At 41.7% G+C, this 22,016-nt stretch overlaps 1 protein-coding gene across 2 annotated transcripts in view; it reads left to right on the top strand.

The window, feature by feature from the left end:
• Positions 1 to 22,016, top strand: part of LOC139533579 (thyrotropin-releasing hormone-degrading ectoenzyme-like) — a 554,487-nt gene that overhangs the window by 190,572 nt on the left and 341,899 nt on the right. For both annotated transcript variants that reach the window (XM_071331728.1, XM_071331726.1), the window contains exon 4: positions 2,867 to 3,021. In XM_071331728.1, coding sequence (XP_071187829.1) covers positions 2,867 to 3,021 — 155 coding nt within the window. The remainder of the gene's footprint in view (positions 1 to 2,866; positions 3,022 to 22,016) is intronic.

Genomic DNA, 22,016 nt, shown 5'->3' with positions numbered 1-22,016 from the left:
TAGAGTTGTTGTTCATCACTTCTTGTCTGGAATTCTTCTTCGATTAGAGTGTTTATCTCATTCTAAAAACCAAAAAAAATCAAATATATCAGGAGCTCATGTTGAGCATGACTCTCTCTCTCTCAATTCAATTCTCTCTCTCTCTCTCCGTCAAACCTCTCTCTCTCCCTCTCCATCATACCTCTCCCTCTCTCTCTCCCTCTCCATCATACCTCTCTCTCTCTCTCTCCTTCATACCTCTGCATCTCTCTCTCCCTCTCCTTCATACCTCTCTCTCCCTCTCCTTCATACCTCTCTCTCTCTCTCTCCTTCATACCTCTCTCTCTCTCCCTCTCCTTCATACCTCTCTCCATCTCTCTCTCTCTCCCTCTCCATCATACCTCTCTCTCTCTCTCTCTCCTTCATACCTCTGCATCTCTCTCTCCCTCTCCTTCATACCTCTCTCTCCCTCTCCTTCATACCTCTCTCTCTCTCTCTCCTTCATACCTCTCTCTCTCTCCCTCTCCTTCATACCTCTCTCCATCTCTCTCTCTCTCTCTCTCCCTCATACCTCTCTCTCTCTCTCCCTCTCCTTCATACCTCTCTCTCTCTCTCTCCCTCTCCTTCATACCTCTCTCTATCTCTCTCCCCCTCTTCTGCATACCTCTCTCTCTCTCCCTCTCCTTCATACCTCTCTCTTTCTCTCTCTCTCCGTCTCCTTCATACCTCTCTCTCTCTCCCTCTCCTTCATACCCCTCTCTCTCTCCCTCTCCTTCATACCTCTCTCTCTCTCCCTCTCCATCATACCCATCTCTCTCTCTCCCTCTCCTTCATACCTCTCTCTCTCTAATCAAGTCTATTCATGATATCCTCCAGCTCCTTCCTGCTGCTTCCTAAACTATGTCTAACAAACACTGGGATGTTTTCCCTCCCCTGTCACAGCATCCCGATACTCTACAGGCGTGAGGCACAGGAGCGCATGTATGAATCCATGTCACATTTCTCTGTCACACGCCAAGCGATAGATAACCCCTCACTTCCAGAAATTATCAGTCATTTACCTCAAAGGAATATGCAAATGTCTGTACATAGCGTGTATCCAGTTTATTCCCAAAACACCCCGGTAATCGTATTACGACGGCTGCGACAGCCACAGTACTTACTCTAACTTGTTTTTTTTTAACCCACACCGCATGTTGTCTTTGACTAAGATAAGGATTGGATCATAAACACTTGGTTTTGCCAAGGCTGTGATAGGCGTGCAGAATTTACAGGCGCCTGAATTTACAGGCGCCTGAATTTACAGGCCTCCTACCATGCCCACAAAAACATGAGTCTAATCTTCCCGCTTCCTGGTTTTTAAATAAGAGATTTAGTTTCTTCTACACCTGACCCTTGCGGGCACTGCCATTGGGCTAAATTGTCAATGCACCAATCACACGTCACAATACTGCCAGTCTCCCAGATTAAGGAAGCTAGTCTTAAAGTAGCAGCTTATTTCTTACTTCTGCAGGGGATGTTTATTGAAAACACAATAGAAAGCACAGTAACAGTGCTGACAGTAGAGAGATGGGAATTCTGCATGGATTCAGTGAGACAAAATTACATCTGTCCCGGTTAGGAACGTCTCTGTCTCTCTCTCTGTGTAAACTAGGGCTGTTGTTTTTAAAAGGGAAACACAGTGCCTTTTTTTTTTTTACTGCCTGTTGACTCCTGAGAAATAAAAGTGCTTCTTTCATTCCTTGTAATAAATAAAGCGGAGTTTTAAAACCCCCCTTTTTCTTTATCTTGCTGTGGAAATGTCTTCCATCACTCAACGGCTGTCACAGAAAACTCAACCACTCTCTTTTTTCTTACTGTGGAAATGTCTTCCGTCACTCAACAGCTGTCACAGAGAAGTCCACCACTCTCTTTTTCTTAGTCAGGAGAACCCGGGGAGGGAGAAAGATATGTGTTTTCCCAGTGACATGGCACATCTATAAAAAGAGAAGTTTCTTACTTTCCTCATCTCCCATAAAGAAAAGCCTACGTGGTCCATGTCTTGGTTGCCTTGAAAAGTCCTTTAACCTGTTGTCTGTAAACCTCTCTTGTCTCGGCTGTGTCCTCTTCCTCTCTCACCTTTGACCTGTGTGCGTGTGTGTGTGTGTGCGTTTGCGTGTGCGTGCTTGTGTACGTTTGCGATGCCAATTCTTCACAACCTGTCTGCCAAACCAAAAAGACAAACTATTCAAGGCTAGTACTACTTTATCTATTTCAGTTGTTCTAATACCTTTATGAATATGCATAAACATATCTCTTTCACTGTTGAATGTATATTATTGTTTACTAGCTGTTGTCCAATGACTACTAACTATGGTGTAACCACTGCCTCTTCAACCAGGGTTGAGAGGAGCGTGGTCTGTTTAGTAGAAGACGTTGTGTCGTTGTATCTCCCTTGACGACGGACATGCTGACTAAACACGTCTGCGTTTGAAACCTGTTGTTCTATTGATCACGCCATAACTTACATATTTATTTAACCTTTATTTAAGAACCAATTCTTATTTATAATGACGGCCTACCGCCGGCCAAACCCAGACGACGCTGGGCCATTTGTGAGCCGCCCTATGGGACTCCCCATCACGGCCGGATGTGATGCAGCCTGGAATTGAACCAGGGTCTGTAGTGACGCCTCTAGCACTGAGATGCCGTGCCTTAGACCGCTGCGCCACTCGGGAGCCGATCATAACTTCCATAAAGGCATTTTAAACTAACTACATGACGAGTGGTCCTTTTAGTTGTTTAAACTTCTATGGTGTCAACAGGTGGACGTGAAGTCAAGGTTGTTCGTTTCGCCTGCTGTACTCTTCTCCTCTCTGACCTTTAATCTCTCTTGTGTTTTTACCAGACCTGCTGGCCGTGCCCAAGCACCCCTACGCTGCCATGGAGAACTGGGGTCTGAGTGTGTTTGTAGAGCAGAAGATCCTACTGGACCCAGAGGTCTCATCCTTCTCCTACCAGATGGAGCTAACCATGGTGGTGGTTCATGAGATCTGCCATCAGGTATAATACACTATGCTATGCTATGCTATGCTACACTTCTCCCACCAGATGAAGCTAACCATGGTGGTGGTTCATGAGATCTGCCATCAGGTATAACACACTATGCTATGCTATGCTATGCTACACTTCTCCCACCAGATGAAGCTAACCATGGTGGTGGTTCATGAGATCTGCCATCAGGTATAACACACTATGCTATGCTAGGCTATGCTACACTTCTCCCACCAGATGAAGCTAACCATGGTGGTGGTTCATGAGATCTGCCATCAGGTATAATACACTATGCTATGCTATGCTATGCTATGCTAGGCTAGGCTAGGCTAGGCTAGGCTAGGCTACGCTACAATTATCTTACCAGATGGAGCTCATTATGGTGGTGGTGCATGAGATCAGCGATCAGGTATAACACACTATGCTCTGCTAGGCTAGGCTATGCTACACTAGGCTACATTACTATCAAATACACTAGGCTATGTAATGCTATGCTACGCTAGGTAATTCTATACACTACACTTTTCGTACCATCAGGTACGAAACAGTACTGACTAAACTCATGCCATCTTTAGGGTCCCGAGTTGTTCCTTACTTGAAACCATGGGTGCTAATTATACCCTGTAACTGGGGGGCCGGAGTGTTTTTCTGAACAGGTCACGTGGTAAAACACTCCTGGCCCTTCGTCACCACAGCAGAGTAGAGGTTCAGTTATACCAGGCTCCTTGATGACAATAGGATGAGGGCTGAGTGTTTGTGTTCTACTCTGTTGTCCCTGAGTCCTCTCAGACAGGTGCCTGAATGATACTCTGGGTTTTACATCAAAGACTCTTTCTCTCTGTCTCTCTCTCTCACACACACATACACACATACATACATACAACACACACACACACACACATACATACAAAACATACACACACACACACACACACACACACACACACACACACACACACACACACACACACACACACACACACACACACACACACACACACACACACACACACACACACACACACACACACAGTCCATTAGTTTGTCTCGCTGATAGAGATCAGAAGGGTTTTATATATCAGTAACAAAGAGGACTGCTGCCGTATCCACAGGTTAATGAAGGCTTGACAGAGATCAGAGACTCACATCTGGCACAGTCATTATAGGTAATGGAAAACTCAGCTCCATGTTTCTGCATAAATATACCATTAGTGAGACGCAGACCGTAACACATTAAACCCTCTGTGTGCGTTCTAACAGTCATTATTTGTTGTGATGATACATTGTAACCACAACCCCTGTAGTTCAGCCGGGTGATGTTTTCTTTCCAAACGCACCCATTCATTCATTCATTTTCAATAGACTGATTTAATCACAATAGTCCACTCACTAAGATTGTCACCTTATTAGACCAATGAGAAAGACAGTTCCAAACCTCTCTGCCAATAACAGATAGTTTTCAGTTTTTCCCTCCCCACTCAGACCACTCCCAGACAGCCCTAACTAATTTCTTGCTTGAGAAATTGCTCTTTGCTAAAAAGCTGTTTTTGTTGAAAACAATCACAGTAAGGTACTTATTTCTTACCCATAAATTATTTGATATTGAGATAAAAAAGGCTGTGCTGGGACTTTTGATAAATGTATTTATTGTAATTGTATTCAAAGGGAACAGGTAAACACTGTATTGGCCACTGTTAGCCTGATAACTAAGTCCTTGAAACGTCTGTTGCTTAACAGTCCATCTGGTTGATGTGTGATGGGGTACAGGTACTGTAAACACTGTATTGGCTACTGTTACCCCTGTTTCTTAACCGTCCATCTGGTTGATGTGTGATGGGGTACAGGTACTGTAAACACTGTATTGGCTACTGTTACCCCTGTTTCTTAACCGTCCATCTGGTTGATGTGTGATGGGGTACAGGTACTGTAAACACTGTATTGGCTACTGTTACCCCTGTTTCTTAACCGTCCATCTGGTTGATGTGTGATGGGGTACAGGTACTGTAAACACTGTATTGGCTACTGTTACCCCTGTTTCTTAACCGTCCATCTGGTTGATGTGTGATGGGATACAGGATCACATTATGTCCCCTTTAAAACTCAGCTCTTTCCATTCAACTTGAATTTGACCCATTTCCCCCACGTTTATTCCTCCTCCCTCTGTCTAGGACACTAAAACCCTCCTGTACTGTTGTGTTCTGTTCAGACTCAGCACGTTGTCCTCAGAGGGTTTATAGGGCCAGGGCTACAGAGTAGGACAGGATAGGATACACACACAAGCACCAACAGCCATCTACACTGGCAGATTAACACTCTGGGGTCCTATATATCCTGTCTGAGTCCCAAAAAAAACTATTGCCAATGTAGTGCACTTCTTTAGAACACGGACCATAAGGTAGTGTGTAGGGAATACAGTAGGGTGCCATTTAGGACACAGCCTACTGTATATGTCCTGGCTTCAGCTGATTGGTCTTTTATCTCCTCATTATAGAGAGAACAGATAGTTGGAGAGGAAATACCGTTTAACACATCCTCCTGCTGCGCTCACACAGTAATTAGACATCTGGCCAAAGCCTGAACACACACACACACACACACACACACACACACACACACACACACACACACACACACACACACACACACCCTCATCCGACAAAACAGGTTTTCTCTCTGCTCTGTCTGGCTCCTCAATGGACCATCCATTGCTGGACAACAATCTGTTTTGACCGAGAATCTCCCTCTCCCATCTCTACAGCTCAAAGCTCCTCCTCTCTCCCATCTCTACAGCTCAAAGCTCCTCCTCTCTCCCATCTCTACAGCTCAAAGCTCCTCCTCTCTCCCATCTCTACAGCTCAAAGCTCCTCCTCTCTCCCATCTCTACAGCTCAAAGCTCCTCCTCTCTCCCATCTCTACAGCTCAAAGCTCCTCCTCTCTCCCATCTCTACAGCTCAAAGCTCCTCCTCTCTCCCATCTCTACAGCTCAAAGCTCCTCCTCTCTCCCATCTCTACAGCTCAAAGCTCCTCCTCTCTCCCATCTCTACAGCTCAAAGCTCCTCCTCTCTCCCATCTCTACAGCTCAAAGCTCCTCCTCTCTCCCATCTCTACAGCTCAAAGCTCCTCCTCTCTCCCATCTCTACAGCTCAAAGCTCCTCCTCTCTCCCATCTCTACAGCTCAAAGCTCCTCCTCTCTCCCATCTCTACAGCTCAAAGCTCCTCCTCTCTCCCATCTCTACAGCTCAAAGCTCCTCCTCTCTCCCATCTCTACAGCTCAAAGCTCCTCCTCTCTCCCATCTCTACAGCTCAAAGCTGCTCTTCTCTCCAGTATTGTTGGTATCAACGCTGTTCTTCTCTCCAGTATTGTTGGTATCAAAGCTGCTCATCTCTCCAGTATTGTTAGTATCAAAGCTGCTCTTCTCTCCAGTACTGTTAATATCAAAGCTGTTCCTCTCTCCAGTATTGTTAGTATCAAAGCTGCTCTTCTCTCCAGTATTGTTAGTATCAAAGCTGCTCTTCTCTCCAGTACTGTTAGTATCAAAGCTGCTCTTCTCTCCAGTATTGTTAGTATCAAAGCTGCTCGTCTCTCCATTATTGTTAGTATCAACACTGCTCTTCTCTCCAGTATTGTTAGTATCAAAGCTGCTCTCCTCTCCAGTATTGTTAGTATCAAAGCTGCTCTTCTCTCCAGTATTGTTGGTATCAAAGCTGCTCTTCTCTCCAGTATTGTTAGTATCAAAGCTGCTCTTCTCTCCAGAATTGTTAGTATCAAAGCTGCTCTTCTCTCCAGTATTGTTAGTATCAAAGCTGCTCTTCTCTCCAGTATTGTTAGTATCAAAGCTGCTCTTCTCTCCAGTATTGTTAGTATCAAAGCTGCTCTTCTCTCCAGTATTGTTAGTATTAAAGCTGCCCTTCTCTCCAGTATTGTTGGTATTAAAGCTGCTCTTCTCTCCAGTATTGTTGGTATTAAAGCTGCTCTTCTCTCCAGAATTGTTGGTATCAAAGCTGCTCTTCTCCCCAGTATTGTTGGTATTAAAGCTGCTCTTCTCTCCAGTATTGTTAGTATCAAAGCTGCTCTTCTCTCCAGTATTGTTAGTATCAAAGCTGTTCTTCTCTCCAGTATTGTTGGTATCAAAGCTGCTCTTCTCTCCAGTATTGTTGGTATCAAAGCTGCTCTTCTCTCCAGTATTGTTGGTATTAAAGCTGCTCTTCTCTCCAGTATTGTTGGTATTAAGCTGCTCTTCTCTCCAGTATTGTTAGTATCAAAGCTGCTCTTCTCTCCAGTATTGTTAGTATCAAAGCTGCTCTTCTCTCCAGAATTGTTGGTATCAAAGCTGCTCTTCCCTCCAGTATTGTTAGTATCAAAGCTGCTCTTCTCTCCAGAATTGTTGGTATCAAAGCTGCTCTTCTCTCCAGTATTGTTAGTATCAAAGCTGCTCTTCTCTCCAAAATTGTTGGTATCAAAGCTGCTCTTCTCTCCAGTATTGTTAGTATCAAAGCTGCTCTTCTCTCCAGTACTGTTAGTATCAAAGCTGCTCTTCTCTCCAGTACTGTTAGTATCAAAGCTGCTCTTCTCTCCAGTATTGTTAGTATCAAAGCTGCTCTTCTCTCCAGTATTGTTAGTATCAAAGCTGCTCTTCTCTCCAGTATTGTTAGTAACAAAGCTGTTCTTCTCTCCAGTATTGTTAGTATCAAAGCTGCTCTTCTCTCCAGTATTGTTGGTATCAAAGCTGCTCTTCTCTCCAGTATTGTTAGTATCAAAGCTGCTCTTCTCTCCAGTATTGTTAGTATCAAAGCTGTTCTTCTCTCCAGTACTGTTAGTATCAAAGCTGCTCTTGTCTCCAGTATTGTTAGTATCAAAGATGTTCTTCTCTCCAGTACTGTTAGTATCAAAGCTGTTCTTCTCTCCAGTACTGTTAGTATCAAAACTGCTCTTCTCTCCAGCATGTTAGTATCAAAGATGTTCTTCTCTCCAGTACTGTTAGTATCAAAGCTGTTCTTCTCTCCAGTATTGTTAGTATGAAAGCTGCTCTTCTCTCCAGTATTGTTAGTATCAAAGCTGCTCTTCTCTCCAGTATTGTTAGTATTAAAGCTGCCCTTCTCTCCAGTATTGTTGGTATCAAAGCTGCTCTTCTCTCCAGTATTGTTGGTATTAAAGCTGCTCTTCTCTCCAGAATTGTTGGTATCAAAGCTGCTCTTCTCCTCAGTATTGTTAGTATCAAAGCTGCTCTTCTCTCCAGTATTGTTAGTATCAAAGCTGCTCTTGTCTCCAGTATTGTTAGTATCAAAGCTGCTCTTCTCTCCAGTATTGTTAGTATCAAAGCTGTTCTTCTCTCCATTATTGTTAGTATCAAAGCTGCTCTTCTCTCCAGTATTGTTAGTATCAAAGCTGCTCTTGTCTCCAGTATTGTTAGTATCAAAGCTGCTCTTCTCTCCAGTATTGTTAGTATTAAAGCTGCTCTTCTCTCCAGTATTGTTGGTATTAAAGCTGCTCTTCTCTCCAGTATTGTTGGTATTAAAGCTGCTCTTCTCTCCAGAATTGTTGGTATCAAAGCTGCTCTTCTCTCCAGTATTGTTAGTATCAAAGCTGCTCTTCTCTCCAGTATTGTTAGTATTAAAGCTGCTCTTCTCTCCAGTATTGTTAGTATCAAAGCTGCTCTTCTCTCCAGTATTGTTGGTATTAAGCTGCTCTTCTCTCCAGTATTGTTAGTATCAAAGCTGCTCTTCTCTCCAGTATTGTTAGTATCAAAGCTGCTCTTCTCTCCAGAATTGTTGGTATCAAAGCTGCTCTTCCCTCCAGTATTGTTAGTATCAAAGCTGCTCTTCTCTCCAGAATTGTTGGTATCAAAGCTGCTCTTCTCTCCAGTATTGTTAGTATCAAAGCTGCTCTTCTCTCCAAAATTGTTGGTATCAAAGCTGCTCTTCTCTCCAGTATTGTTAGTATCAAAGCTGCTCTTCTCTCCAGTACTGTTAGTATCAAAGCTGCTCTTCTCTCCAGTACTGTTAGTATCAAAGCTGCTCTTCTCTCCAGTATTGTTAGTATCAAAGCTGCTCTTCTCTCCAGTATTGTTAGTATCAAAGCTGCTCTTCTCTCCAGTATTGTTAGTAACAAAGCTGTTCTTCTCTCCAGTATTGTTAGTATCAAAGCTGCTCTTCTCTCCAGTATTGTTAGTAACAAAGCTGTTCTTCTCTCCAGTATTGTTAGTATCAAAGCTGCTCTTCTCTCCAGTATTGTTGGTATCAAAGCTGCTCTTCTCTCCAGTATTGTTAGTATCAAAGCTGTTCTTCTCTCCAGTACTGTTAGTATCAAAGCTGCTCTTGTCTCCAGTATTGTTAGTATCAAAGCTGCTCTTCTCTCCAGCATGTTAGTATCAAAGATGTTCTTCTCTCCAGTACTGTTAGTATCAAAGCTGTTCTTCTCTCCAGTATTGTTAGTATGAAAGCTGCTCTTCTCTCCAGTATTGTTAGTATCAAAGCTGCTCTTCTCTCCAGTATTGTTAGTATCAAAGCTGCTCTTCTCTCCAGTATTGTTGGTATCAAAGCTGCTCTTCTCTCCAGTATTGTTGGTATTAAAGCTGCTCTTCTCTCCAGAATTGTTGGTATCAAAGCTGCTCTTCTCCTCAGTATTGTTAGTATCAAAGCTGCTCTTCTCTCCAGTATTGTTAGTATCAAAGCTGCTCTTGTCTCCAGTATTGTTAGTATCAAAGCTGCTCTTCTCTCCAGTATTGTTGGTATCAAAGCTGCTCTTCTCTCCAGTATTGTTAGTATCAAAGCTGCTCTTCTCTCCAGTATTGTTAGTATTAAAGCTGCTCTTCTCTCCAGTATTGTTGGTATTAAAGCTGCTCTTCTCTCCAGTATTGTTGGTATTAAAGCTGCTCTTCTCTCCAGTATTGTTGGTATCAAAGCTGCTCTTCTCTCCAGTATTGTTGGTATCAAAGCTGCTCTTCTCTCCAGTATTGTTGGTATTAAAGCTGCTCTTCTCTCCAGAATTGTTGGTATCAAAGCTGCTCTTCTCCCCAGTATTGTTAGTATCAAAGCTGCTCTTCTCTCCAGTATTGTTAGTATCAAAGCTGCTCTTGTCTCCAGTATTGTTAGTATCAAAGCTGCTCTTCTCTCCAGTATTGTTAGTATCAAAGCTGTTCTTCTCTCCATTATTGTTAGTATCAAAGCTGCTCTTCTCTCCAGTATTGTTAGTATCAAAGCTGCTCTTCTCTCCAGTATTGTTAGTATTAAAGCTGCTCTTCTCTCCAGTATTGTTGGTATTAAAGCTGCTCTTCTCTCCAGTATTGTTGGTATTAAAGCTGCTCTTCTCTCCAGAATTGTTGGTATCAAAGCTGCTCTTCTCTCCAGTATTGTTAGTATCAAAGCTGCTCTTCTCTCCAGTATTGTTAGTATTAAAGCTGCTCTTCTCTCCAGTATTGTTAGTATCAAAGCTGCTCTTCTCTCCAGTATTGTTGGTATTAAGCTGCTCTTCTCTCCAGTATTGTTAGTATCAAAGCTGCTCTTCTCTCCAGTATTGTTAGTATCAAAGCTGCTCTTCTCTCCAGAATTGTTGGTATCAAAGCTGCTCTTCCCTCCAGTATTGTTAGTATCAAAGCTGCTCTTCTCTCCAGAATTGTTGGTATCAAAGCTGCTCTTCTCTCCAGTATTGTTAGTATCAAAGCTGCTCTTCTCTCCAAAATTGTAGGTATCAAAGCTGCTCTTCTCTCCAGTATTGTTAGTATCAAAGCTGCTCTTCTCTCCAGTACTGTTAGTATCAAAGCTGCTCTTCTCTCCAGTACTGTTGGTATCAAAGCTGCTCTTCTCTCCAGTATTGTTGGTATCAAAGCTGCTCTTCTCTCCAGTATTGTTAGTATCAAAGCTGCTCTTCTCTCCAGTATTGTTAGTATCAAAGATGTTCTTCTCTCCAGTACTGTTAGTATCAAAGCTGTTCTTCTCTCCAGTACTGTTAGTATCAAAACTGCTCTTCTCTCCAGCATGTTAGTATCAAAGATGTTCTTCTCTCCAGTACTGTTAGTATCAAAGCTGTTCTTCTCTCCAGTATTGTTAGTATGAAAGCTGCTCTTCTCTCCAGTATTGTTAGTATCAAAGCTGCTCTTCTCTCCAGTATTGTTAGTATTAAAGCTGCCCTTCTCTCCAGTATTGTTGGTATCAAAGCTGCTCTTCTCTCCAGTATTGTTGGTATTAAAGCTGCTCTTCTCTCCAGAATTGTTGGTATCAAAGCTGCTCTTCTCCTCAGTATTGTTAGTATCAAAGCTGCTCTTCTCTCCAGTATTGTTAGTATCAAAGCTGCTCTTGTCTCCAGTATTGTTAGTATCAAAGCTGCTCTTCTCTCCAGTATTGTTAGTATCAAAGCTGCTCTTCTCTCCAGTATTGTTAGTATCAAAGCTGCTCTTCTCTCCAGTATTGTTAGTATTAAAGCTGCTCTTCTCTCCAGTATTGTTGGTATTAAAGCTGCTCTTCTCTCCAGTATTGTTGGTATTAAAGCTGCTCTTCTCTCCAGAATTGTTGGTATCAAAGCTGCTCTTCTCTCCAGTACTGTTGGTATCAAAGCTGCTCTTCTCTCCAGTACTGTTAGTATCAACGCTGCTCTTCTCTCCAGTATTGTTAGTATCAAAGCTGCTCTTCTCTCCAGTATTGTTAGTATTACAGCTGCTCTTCTCTCCAGTATTGTTAGTATCAAAGCTGCTCTTCTCTCCAGTATTGTTGGTATTAAGCTGCTCTTCTCTCCAGTATTGTCAGTATCAAAGCTGCTCTTCTCTCCAGTATTGTTAGTATCAAAGCTGCTCTTCTCTCCAGTATTGTTGGTATCAAAGCTGCTCTTCTCTCCAGTATTGTCAGCATCAAAGCTGCTCTTCTCTCCAGTATTGTCAGTATCAAAGCTGCTCTTCTCTCCAGTATTGTTAGTATCAAAGCTGCTCTTCTCTCCAGTATTGTTAGTATCAAAGCTGCTCTTCTCTCCAGTATTGTTAGTAACAAAGCTGTTCTTCTCTCCAGTATTGTTAGTATCAAAGCTGCTCTTCTCTCCAGTATTGTTGGTATCAAAGCTGCTCTTCTCTCCAGTATTGTTAGTATCAAAGCTGTTCTTCTCTCCAGTACTGTTAGTATGAAAGCTGCTCTTGTCTCCAGTATTGTTAGTATCAAAGCTGCTCTTCTCTCCAGTATTGTTAGTATCAAAGCTGCTCTTCTCTCCAGTATTGTTAGTATCAAAGATGTTCTTCTCTCCAGTACTGTTAGTATCAAAGCTGTTCTTCTCTCCAGTATTGTTAGTATGAAAGCTGTTCTTGTCTCCAGTATTGTTAGTATGAAAGCTGCTCTTCTCTCCAGTATTGTTAGTATCAAAGCTGCTCTTCTCTCCAGTATTGTTAGTATCAAAGCTGCCCTTCTCTGCAGTATTGTTAGTATCAAAGCTACTCCTCCCTCCAGTATTGTTAGTATCAAAGCTACTCCTCTCTCCAGCATGTCTGTCTGTGATCAGTACTGTTACTAACCCACTTTCTGGGCCTGGCATTGTTACAGTATATTACTGAGAGATCAAACAAACGAAAGGCAAGCCCATTTTTATGTTTTCCAGTAGAAAGTGGAACGTTGAACAAAAATATATATTTCTCCTCCCAATGTTTGTTCTCCTCAGAATTGAACTGGAATAATGGGAAATTACTTTCTGCTTGTGTCTGTTTTCTTCTGTTTCACTCAACAGGCCTTTGTGACACTCCAGTGTCGAGGAGCAACTGGGACTTCGGTCTTCTATGTTGACGATTGATTATTTATCGGCTGTGGGAGACTGTCTCGACAAGTGAGCATTGTTGGAATGGCTTCATATTCACATTCAGAACGCTTTTTATTTCAACTTTTAAAAAAAAATGTATTTTATATGCAATACACATATGAATGGAGGATCACAGTATAAATATTATCCTTGACAATACAAACAAAACTAATTAAAATTTGGTACAAACAAACAAGCAAACAATCTAGCTATGTACATACTGTCAGGAGTCATAATTATTTTAGAACACAAAATGAATCGTACAGGCAGGAAGTTAGAGTTCCCAATACAATGTTTGGACGGTATGTGTAACGCTCGTCGTAATCCTCCTCGTCTGAGGAGGATAAGTTAGAAGGATCGGAGGACCAAAACGCAGCGTGGTATGTATCCATATTTATTAGAATACTTTTCTAGACGAACAAAACAATAAACAAAACGAAACCAACGACGCTACAGTCCTGAACAAGTGAACAATGAAAAAACAATGAACGCACGAACAGGAACGATCACCCACAAACAAACAGTGAGAACAGCCTACCTTAATATGGTTCCCAATCAGAGACAATGTAAAACACCTGCCTCTGATTGAGAACCATATCAGGCTAGTTAGACAACCCTAAACCAAACATAGAAACACATAACATAGAATGCCCACCCAGCTCACGTCCTGACAAACTAAACAAAGACAAAATAAAGGAAATAAGGTCAGGAACGTGACAGTATGGGAAATTTCACGCTAACAGAATTACACTGACTTTTTCCCTTTAAAATGGATGCCAAACAAAAACCATTGATTTCAAAGTTTAACAAACCATACAACTCTATGGACAAGGGCTACTTTTAACAATTTACAGCGAACATTTTACAAATACACATTTACTGGGTGAACTGTGCAGACAAAAAGTTTGGTAACATCTCTCTTAGTTTTTTAATGTGTCCACATTTTCTAAAAACTCTCTTCTTAAATATCTGCTCCAAATTAAGATTCAACAATGGCAGCAGAAAGAACGGACTGTCAGCTATTGACTTTGAAATGTTTTATTTTGACAGGAAGTGAAGTGATTGCGATAATGGAGTTTCATCACGGGTCCCTGATCTGTACTACACAGAACTGTATTATTATGGATAGGACTGTCATTCTGTTCACGGTGATGTATCCTGCACAGGTAGACTCGGATCTAAATATGCAACATATTATTCTGCACACTGGCTATTATTTTAAGGAGATCTGCTCCCAAACAAGGACAAATTTGGTTGGTCAGTAAAGTAGAGTTCAGTCCAGTAGAGTTCAGTACAGTAGAGTTTAGTACAGTAGAGTAGAGTTTAGTACAGTAGAGTAGAGTTTAGTACAGTAGAGTAAAGTACAGTAGAGTAGAGTTTAGTACAGTAGAGTTTAGTAGAGTAGAGTTTAGTACAGTAGAGTAGAGTTTAGTAGAGTAGAGTTTAGTACAGTACAGTTCAGTACAGTACAGTTCAGTACAGTACAGTTCAGTACAGTAGAGTTCAGTAGAGTAGAGTTTAGTACAGTAGAGTTTAATACAGTAGAGTAGAAATTCAGATGAAAGTAGAAGTTCAGTGCAGTACAATTCAATTTAATGCAATAGAATTCGAATGCAATACAATTCAATTCAATGCAATAGAATTCAATGCAATGAAATTTAATGCAATGAGAGTAGAATTCAATGCAATGAGAATTTAATGCAATGCAATGAGAATACAATAGAGATAGAAGTTCAATGCAATACAATTCAATGCAATGGAATAGAGATACAATGAGAGTAGAAATTTAATACAATAGAGATTTAATGCAATGGAGTAGAATTCAATAGAGTAAAATTCAATGCAATACAATTCAATACAATAGAAATTCAATGCAATAGAAGTTTAATACAATAGAGATTTAATACAATAGAAATTTAATACAATAGAAATTTAATACAATATAATTTAATACAATAGAAGTTCAGATTCAATTCAATGAGAATTCAGATTCAATTCAATAGAGATTCAATTCAATACAATGAGAATTCAATACAATAGAGTTTAATACAATGAGATAGAAGTACAATGGAATAGAAGTACAGTGCAGTACAGTACAGTTCAGTACAGTGAAAGTGAGAGTACAGTAGAGTAGAGTACAGTACAGTACAGTACAGTTCAGTACAGTAAAGTAGAGATACAGTAGAGTAGAGTAGAGTTTAGTACAGTAGAGTTTAGTACAGTAGAGTTTAGTACAGTAGAGTTGAGTACAGTAGAGTAGAGTACAGTAGAGTAGAGTTTAGTACAGTAGAAGTAGAGTTTAGTACAGTAGAGTTTAGTACAGTAGAGTTCAGTACAGTAGAGTAGAGTTCAGTACAGTAGAGTTTAGTACAGTAGAGTAGAGTTTAGTACAGTAGAGTAGAGTTCAGTACAGTAGAGTTTAGTACAGTAGAGTTCAGTACAGTAGAGTAGAGTTCAGTACAGTAGAGTTTAGTACAGTAGAGTAGAGTTTAGTACAGTAGAGTAGAGTTCAGTACAGTAGAGTAGAGTAGAGTTCAGTACAGTAGCGTTCAGTTCACTAGAGTAGAGTTCAGTTCAGTAGAGTTCAGTTCAGTAGAGTAGAGTTCAGTAGAGTGAGAGTTCAGTACAGTAGAGTTCAGTACAGTACAGTTCAGTTCAGTACAGTAGAGTAGAGTAGAGTTTAGTAGAGTATGGTAGAGTTCAGTACAGTAGAGATCAGTACAGTAGAGTTCAGTACAGTAGAGATCAGTACAGTAGAGTTCAGTACAGTCGAGTTCAGTACAGTAGAGTCGAGTTCAGTACAGTATAGTTTAGTTCAGTACAGTAGAGTTCAGTTCAGTAGAGTAGAGTTCAGTACAGTAGAGTTCAGTACAGTAGAGTTTAGTTCAGTAGAGTTCAGTAGAGTTCAGTTCAGTACAGTAGAGTTCAGTTCAGTACAGTAGAGTTCAGTTCAGTAGAGTAGAGTTCAGTACAGTAGAGTTCAGTACAGTAGAGTTTAGTTCAGTAGAGTTCAGTAGAGTTCAGTTCAGTACAGTAGAGTTCAGTTCAGTACAGTAGAGTTCAGTTCAGTAGAGTAGAGTTCAGTAGAGTAGACTTCAGTACAGTAGAGTTCAGTACAGTAGAGTTCAGTTCAGTACAGTACAGTAGCGTTCAGTACAGTAGAGTTCAGTTCAGTTCAGTAGAGTAGAGTTCAGTACAGTACAGTAGAGTAGAGTTTAGTAGAGTTTGGTAGAGTACAGTACAGTAGAGTTCAATAGAGTACAGTAGAGTTCTGGGAGAACTGAACTCATACAGTACAGTAGAGTGCAGTACAGTACAGTACAGTAGAGTAGAGTAGAGTATGGTAGAGTACAGTACAGTAGAGTTCAATAGAGTACAGTAGAGTTCAGTACATTATAGTTCACTACAGTATAGTTCACTCAACTCTACTGTGTTCTACTGTGTACTGAACTCGATTCTACCGTGCTTTTCTTTACTAGGTTGTCCAAACTTGTGAACCCAATTGTGGTTTGTGACTACTACGATTTCCCATTGTAGCCAATACAACTGCAGATATTCCTTATCAATTATCGGAAATTCCATGATCGATTTGGTAATAATAATTAAATAAACAATATTGATATATCAGTAAAAACACTTAAACGAATAGTTAGGTCTACATTTACTTGTTACTTCTGTGAACTTTCGTTATCGTCTCTCTTCATGAAGGAGAGACATTTAGAATATCATAAAGATATATGGGGTTTTGTTCATGTCATTTCAAGGCACAAGACAATGTTTGTTAAATGTACAGAAGGCAGAATAAATGATCCAAAACTTAATGTAAGTGTGTATATTAGTTGTCAGTGATCTTGACTTGAACATTATTGTGTTTTAATGTGTTTCTAAAACCTTTTAAGACCTTTTCTGGAAGGGGTTTTTCCAAGACCCCGTTTCTGTTTGACCAGAAATCAAAGCCTTTGCTTATTCAGCATTTTCTTTCCGATGGAAAATGGATCTATGCTTTAATTTCAACAATAAATATGGACTCTTAGCTTCCGTTTTGACACACAATTTGAGATGCTCCTATAAAACTGCACATGTTGGTGCTCATGGATCCTTTTACATGGAAATGACCTTATTCTTAGAACAGAACATGTCCTCCCACCTCTCCCTTACCGAGTAGCTCCATTGTTTAGGGTCAAGAGTTGTTAATATCTTAATATCTGTTAGAGTTTTGCACAGTACATCACCATGCTTCAACAGGCTCTGTTTATCACGGTCACTGATCGCTCTATAATGTACGAACAATATCTTGAAAATATCATAACCATGTTTGAAGTGAGAGGATTGTAGAGATAAATCAAGTGCTGAGGATAACCTTTTTTCGCTGCTGTTAAACCGGCATAAATTATTATTTTCTGATTCAGTTGAAGCACAGATGCAGAGTCTTCATTCAACAAAAATGAAGGTGGGTGGTTGTTCACTTCCTTGTTGAATATACTGGTTTGAGGTGGTCACTCTGACAGAGCTCCAGAGTTCCTCTGTGGAGATGGGAGAACCTTCCAGAAGGACAACCATCTCTGCAGCACTCCACCAATCAGGCCTTTATGGTATGAGTGACCAGAAGGAAGCCACTCCTCAGTAAAAGACACATGACAGCCCGCTTGGAGTTTGCCAAAAGGTACCTAAATGATTCTCAGACCATGAGAAACAAGATTCTCTGATCTGATGAAACCAAGAGTGAACTCTTTGGCCTGAATGTCAAGTGTCACGTCTGGAAGAAACCTGGCACCATTTCTACGGTGAAGCATGGTTGTGGCAGCATCATGCTGTGGGGATGTTTTTCAGAGGAAGGGACTTGGATACTAGTCAGGGAAAGATGATACTTATGTAAATGTGATATTTCTGTTGTTTTATTTTGTTTAAATTTGCAAAAATTATAAAAAACATTTGTTGCTTTTTCATTATGGGATATTGTTTGTAGATTGATGAGGGAATTAAAAAAACATATATTTTAGAATAAGGCTGTAATGTAACAAAAGGTGGAAAAAGTCAAGGGGTCTGAATACTTTCCAAATGCATTGTATGGATACACAAAAGGCTTACAACAGTTTAAGGTTGTGACATATGGGAGAAGAGTCACAGAACTTCTGGTGTAGCCTATTATCATGACACAAGACGAGACCCAGATGCAGACACAGGAGGCAGGTGGTTGGAGTCGAAGATGTTTAATAATCCAAAATGAAGTAGGCAAAAGAATGGTCGTGGACAAGCAAAAGGTCAAAACCAGTTTAGAGTCCAGGAGGTACAGAGTGGCAGACAGGCTCGAGGTCAAGGCAGGCAGAATGGTCAGGCAGGCGGGTCGAGTCCAGAAACAGGAAAGGGTCAAAACCAGGGGGACTAGAAAAAGGAGAATAGCAAAGGCAGGTGAACTGGAAAAACCACTGGTTGACTTGGCACATAAAAGGCGAACTGGCACAGAGAGACAGGAAACACAGGATACATTGGAGAAAACAAGCGACACCTGAAGGGGGTGGAGACAATAACAAGGACAGGTGAAACAGATCAGGGTGTGACACATATCCCAGCTAGCACATAACGTTATGAGAACCATATGTTTTCTTAGAGCGTGTTGGTAAAAGTGTGGTTGTCCAATTGTTATTTTGCATACAACCTTCCCACAACGTTCTGTGAGTGGTGCAGTTGATTGGCTTTGTAACATTCACAGAACATTTAAGGAACGTGACAAAAAACACGTTATTTCCTGGTATTTCATTATTTAAAAAACAGAACGATTCCTAAAAGTTCAAACATGGCTACATTTATTTACAGTGTTTGTAATGTTCTATGAACCTTCTCCGACTGGTTTGACATTGGGAATGTTCTTACATAGTTCAGGGAACATTAAGAAGCTACGTTCTGTGGTGGGAATTTCAGTGCCTCAGCATAACGTTTTCTGCAGGGTTCCTGATGGTTCTATTTAAAGTCATGTTCTCAGAACATTACACTTTCCATAAAAAAACACAAGGAAACATTTGTAACGTTCAAAGAACGTTCTAAGAATGTTATTTAACAACATATACATTCCGTTCTCAGCGTCAACATTCTCTGTCTTGTAGTGTGTTCATTATTTGTATTTATTTTATTTCACCTTTATTTAACCAGGTAGGCTAGTTGAGAACAAGTTCTCATTTGCAACTGCGACCTGGCCAAGATAAAGCAAAGCAGTGTGACACAGACAACAACACAGAGTTACACATGGAGTAAACAATAAACAAGCCAATAACACAATAAGCAAGTCGATGACACAGTAGAAAGAATAAAGTCTGTGTAGAGTGTGTGCAAATGGTGTGAGGAGGTAAGGCAATACATAGGCCATAGTAGCAAGTAATTACAATTGAGCAAATTAACACTGGAGTGATAGATGTGCAGATGATGATGTGCAAGTAGAAATACTGGTGAGCAAAAGTAAATAAATAAAGTAAATAAAATAAAAACAGTATGGGGATGAGGTAGGCAGATTGGGTGGGCTATTTACAGATGGACTATATACAGCTGCAGCGATCGGTTAGCTGCTCAGATAGTTGATGTTTAAAGTTGGTGAGGGAAATAAAAGTCTCCAACTTCAGCGATTTTTGCAATTCATTCCAGTCACTGGCAGCAGAGAACTGTAAGGAAAGGCGGCCAAATGAGGTGTTGACTTTGGGGATGCTCAGTGAGATATACCTGCTGGAACGTGTGCTACGGGTGGGTGTTGTTATCATGACCAGTGAACTGAGATAAGGCGGAGCTTTACCTAGCATAGACTTATAGATGACCTGGAGCCAGTGGGTCTGGCGACGAGTATGTAGCGAGGGCCAACCGACTAGAGCATACAGGTCGCAGTGGTGGGTGGTATAAGGTGATTTGGTAACAAAACGGATGGCACTGTGATAGACTGCATCCAGTTTGCTGAGTAGAGTGTTGGAAGCTATTTTGTAGATGACATCGCCGAAGTCGAGGATCGGTAGGATAGTCAGTTTTACTAGGGTAAGTTTTGCGGCGTGAGTGAAGGAGGCTTTGTTGTGAAATAGAAAGCCGATTCTAGATTTGATTTTGGATTGGAGATGTTTAATATGAGTCTGGAAGGAGAGTTTACAGTCTAGCCAGACACCTAGGTATTTATAGTTGTCCACATATTCTAGGTCGGAACCATCCAGGGTGGTGATGCTAGTCGTGCGGGCGGGTGCGGGCAGCGAACGGTTGGAAAGCATGCATTTGGTTTTACTAGCGTTTAAGAGCAGTTGGAGGCCACGGAAGGAGTGTTGTATGGCATTGAAGCTCGTTTGGAGGTTAGTTAGCACAGTGTCCAAGGAAGGGACAGAAGTATACAGAAGGGTGTCGTCTCCGTAGAGGTGGATCAGGGAATCGCCCGCAGCAAGAGCGACATCATTGATATATACAGAGAAAAGAGTCGGCCCGAGAATTGAACCCTGTGGTACCCCCATAGAGACTGCTAGAGGTCCGGACAACCTGCCCTCCGATTTGACACACTGAACTCTGTCTGCAAAGTAGTTGGTGAACCAGGCGAGGCAGTCATTAGAAAAACCAAGGCTATTGAGTCTGCCGATAAGAATACGGTGATTGAGTCGAAAGCCTTGGCCAGGTCGATGAAGACGGCTGCACAGTACTGTCTTTTATCGATGGCGGTTATGATATTGTTTAGTACCTTGAGCGTGGCTGAGGTGCACCCGTGACCGGCTCGGAAGCCGGATTGCACAGCGGAGAAGGTACGGTCGGATTCGAAATGGTCAGTGATCTCTTTATTAACTTGGCTTTCGAAGACTTTAGTTAGGCAGGGCAGGATGGATATAGGTCTGTAACAGTTTGGGGCTAGGGTGTCACCCCCTTTGAAGAGGGGGATGACCGTGGCAGCTTTCCAATCTTTAGGGATCTCGGACGATAGGAAAGAGAGGTTGAACAGGCTGGTAATAGGGGTTGCAGCAATGGTGGTGGATAGTTTTAGAAAGAGAGGGTCCAGATTGTCTAGCCCAGCTGATTTGTACGAATCCAGGTTTTGCAGCTCTTTCAGAACATCTGCTGTCTGGATTTGGGTGATGGAGAAGCTGGGGAGGCTTGGGCGAGTAGCTGCGGGGGGTGCGGAGCTGTTGGCCGGGGTTGGAGTAGCCAGGAGGAAGGCATGGCCAGCCGTAGAGGAATGCTTATTGAAATTTTTGATTATCATGGATTTATCAGTGGTGACCGTGTTACCTAGCCTCAGTGCAGTGGGCAGCTGGGAGGAGGTGCTCTTGTTCTCCATGGACTTTCCATGGACTTTAAAACTTTTTGGAGTTGAAAAAGCTAACCTTTGCTTTCCTGACTGACTGCGTCTATTGGTTCCTGACTTCCCTGAACAGTTGCATATCGTGGGAACTATTCGATGCTATTGCAGTCCGCCACAGTATGTTTTTGTGCTGGTCAAGGGCAGTCAGGTCTGGAGTGAACCAAGGGCTATATCTGTTCTTAGTTCTGCATTTTTTGAACGGGGTATGCTTATCTAAGATGGTGAGGAAATTACTTTTAGAGAATGACCAGGCATCCTCGACTGACGGGATGAGGTCGATATCCTTCCAGGATACCCGGGCCAGGTCGATTAGAAAGGCCTGCTCGCAGAAGTGTTTTAGGGAGCGTTTGACAGTGATGAGGGGTGGTCGTTTGACCGCGGACCCATAGCTGATACAAGCAATGAGGCAGTGATCGCTGAGATCCTGATTGAAAACAGCGGAGGTGTATTTGGAGGGCAAGTTGGTCAGGATAATGTCTATGAGGGTGCCCATGTTTACGGATTTAGGGTTGTACTTGGTGGGTTCCTTGGCATCTAGCTTAGATTGTAGGTTTAGGTCACCTAACAGAACGAACTCTGAAGCTAGATGGGGGGCGATCAATTCACAAATGGTGTCCAGGGCACAGCTGGGAGCAGAGCGGGGTCGATAGCAGGCGTCAACAGTGAGAGACTTATTTCTGGAGAGGTACATTTTTTTAATTAGAAGTTCAAACTGTTTGGGCATAGACCTGGAAAGTATGACAGAACTTTGAAGGTTATCTCTGCAGTAGATTGCAACTCCTCCCCCTTTGGCAGTTATATCTTGACGGAAAATGTTGTAGCTGGGTATGGAAATCTCAGAATTGTTGGTGGCCTTCCTAAGTCAGGATTCAGACACGGCAAGGACATCAGGGTTGGCGGAGTGTGCTAAAGCAGTGAGTAAAACAAACTTAG

This window comes from Salvelinus alpinus, chromosome 11 (assembly GCF_045679555.1).
Source record: "Salvelinus alpinus chromosome 11, SLU_Salpinus.1, whole genome shotgun sequence".
Classification (NCBI taxonomy): Eukaryota; Metazoa; Chordata; class Actinopteri; order Salmoniformes; family Salmonidae; genus Salvelinus; species Salvelinus alpinus.
This window is presented reverse-complemented; position numbering and strand designations above follow the sequence as displayed.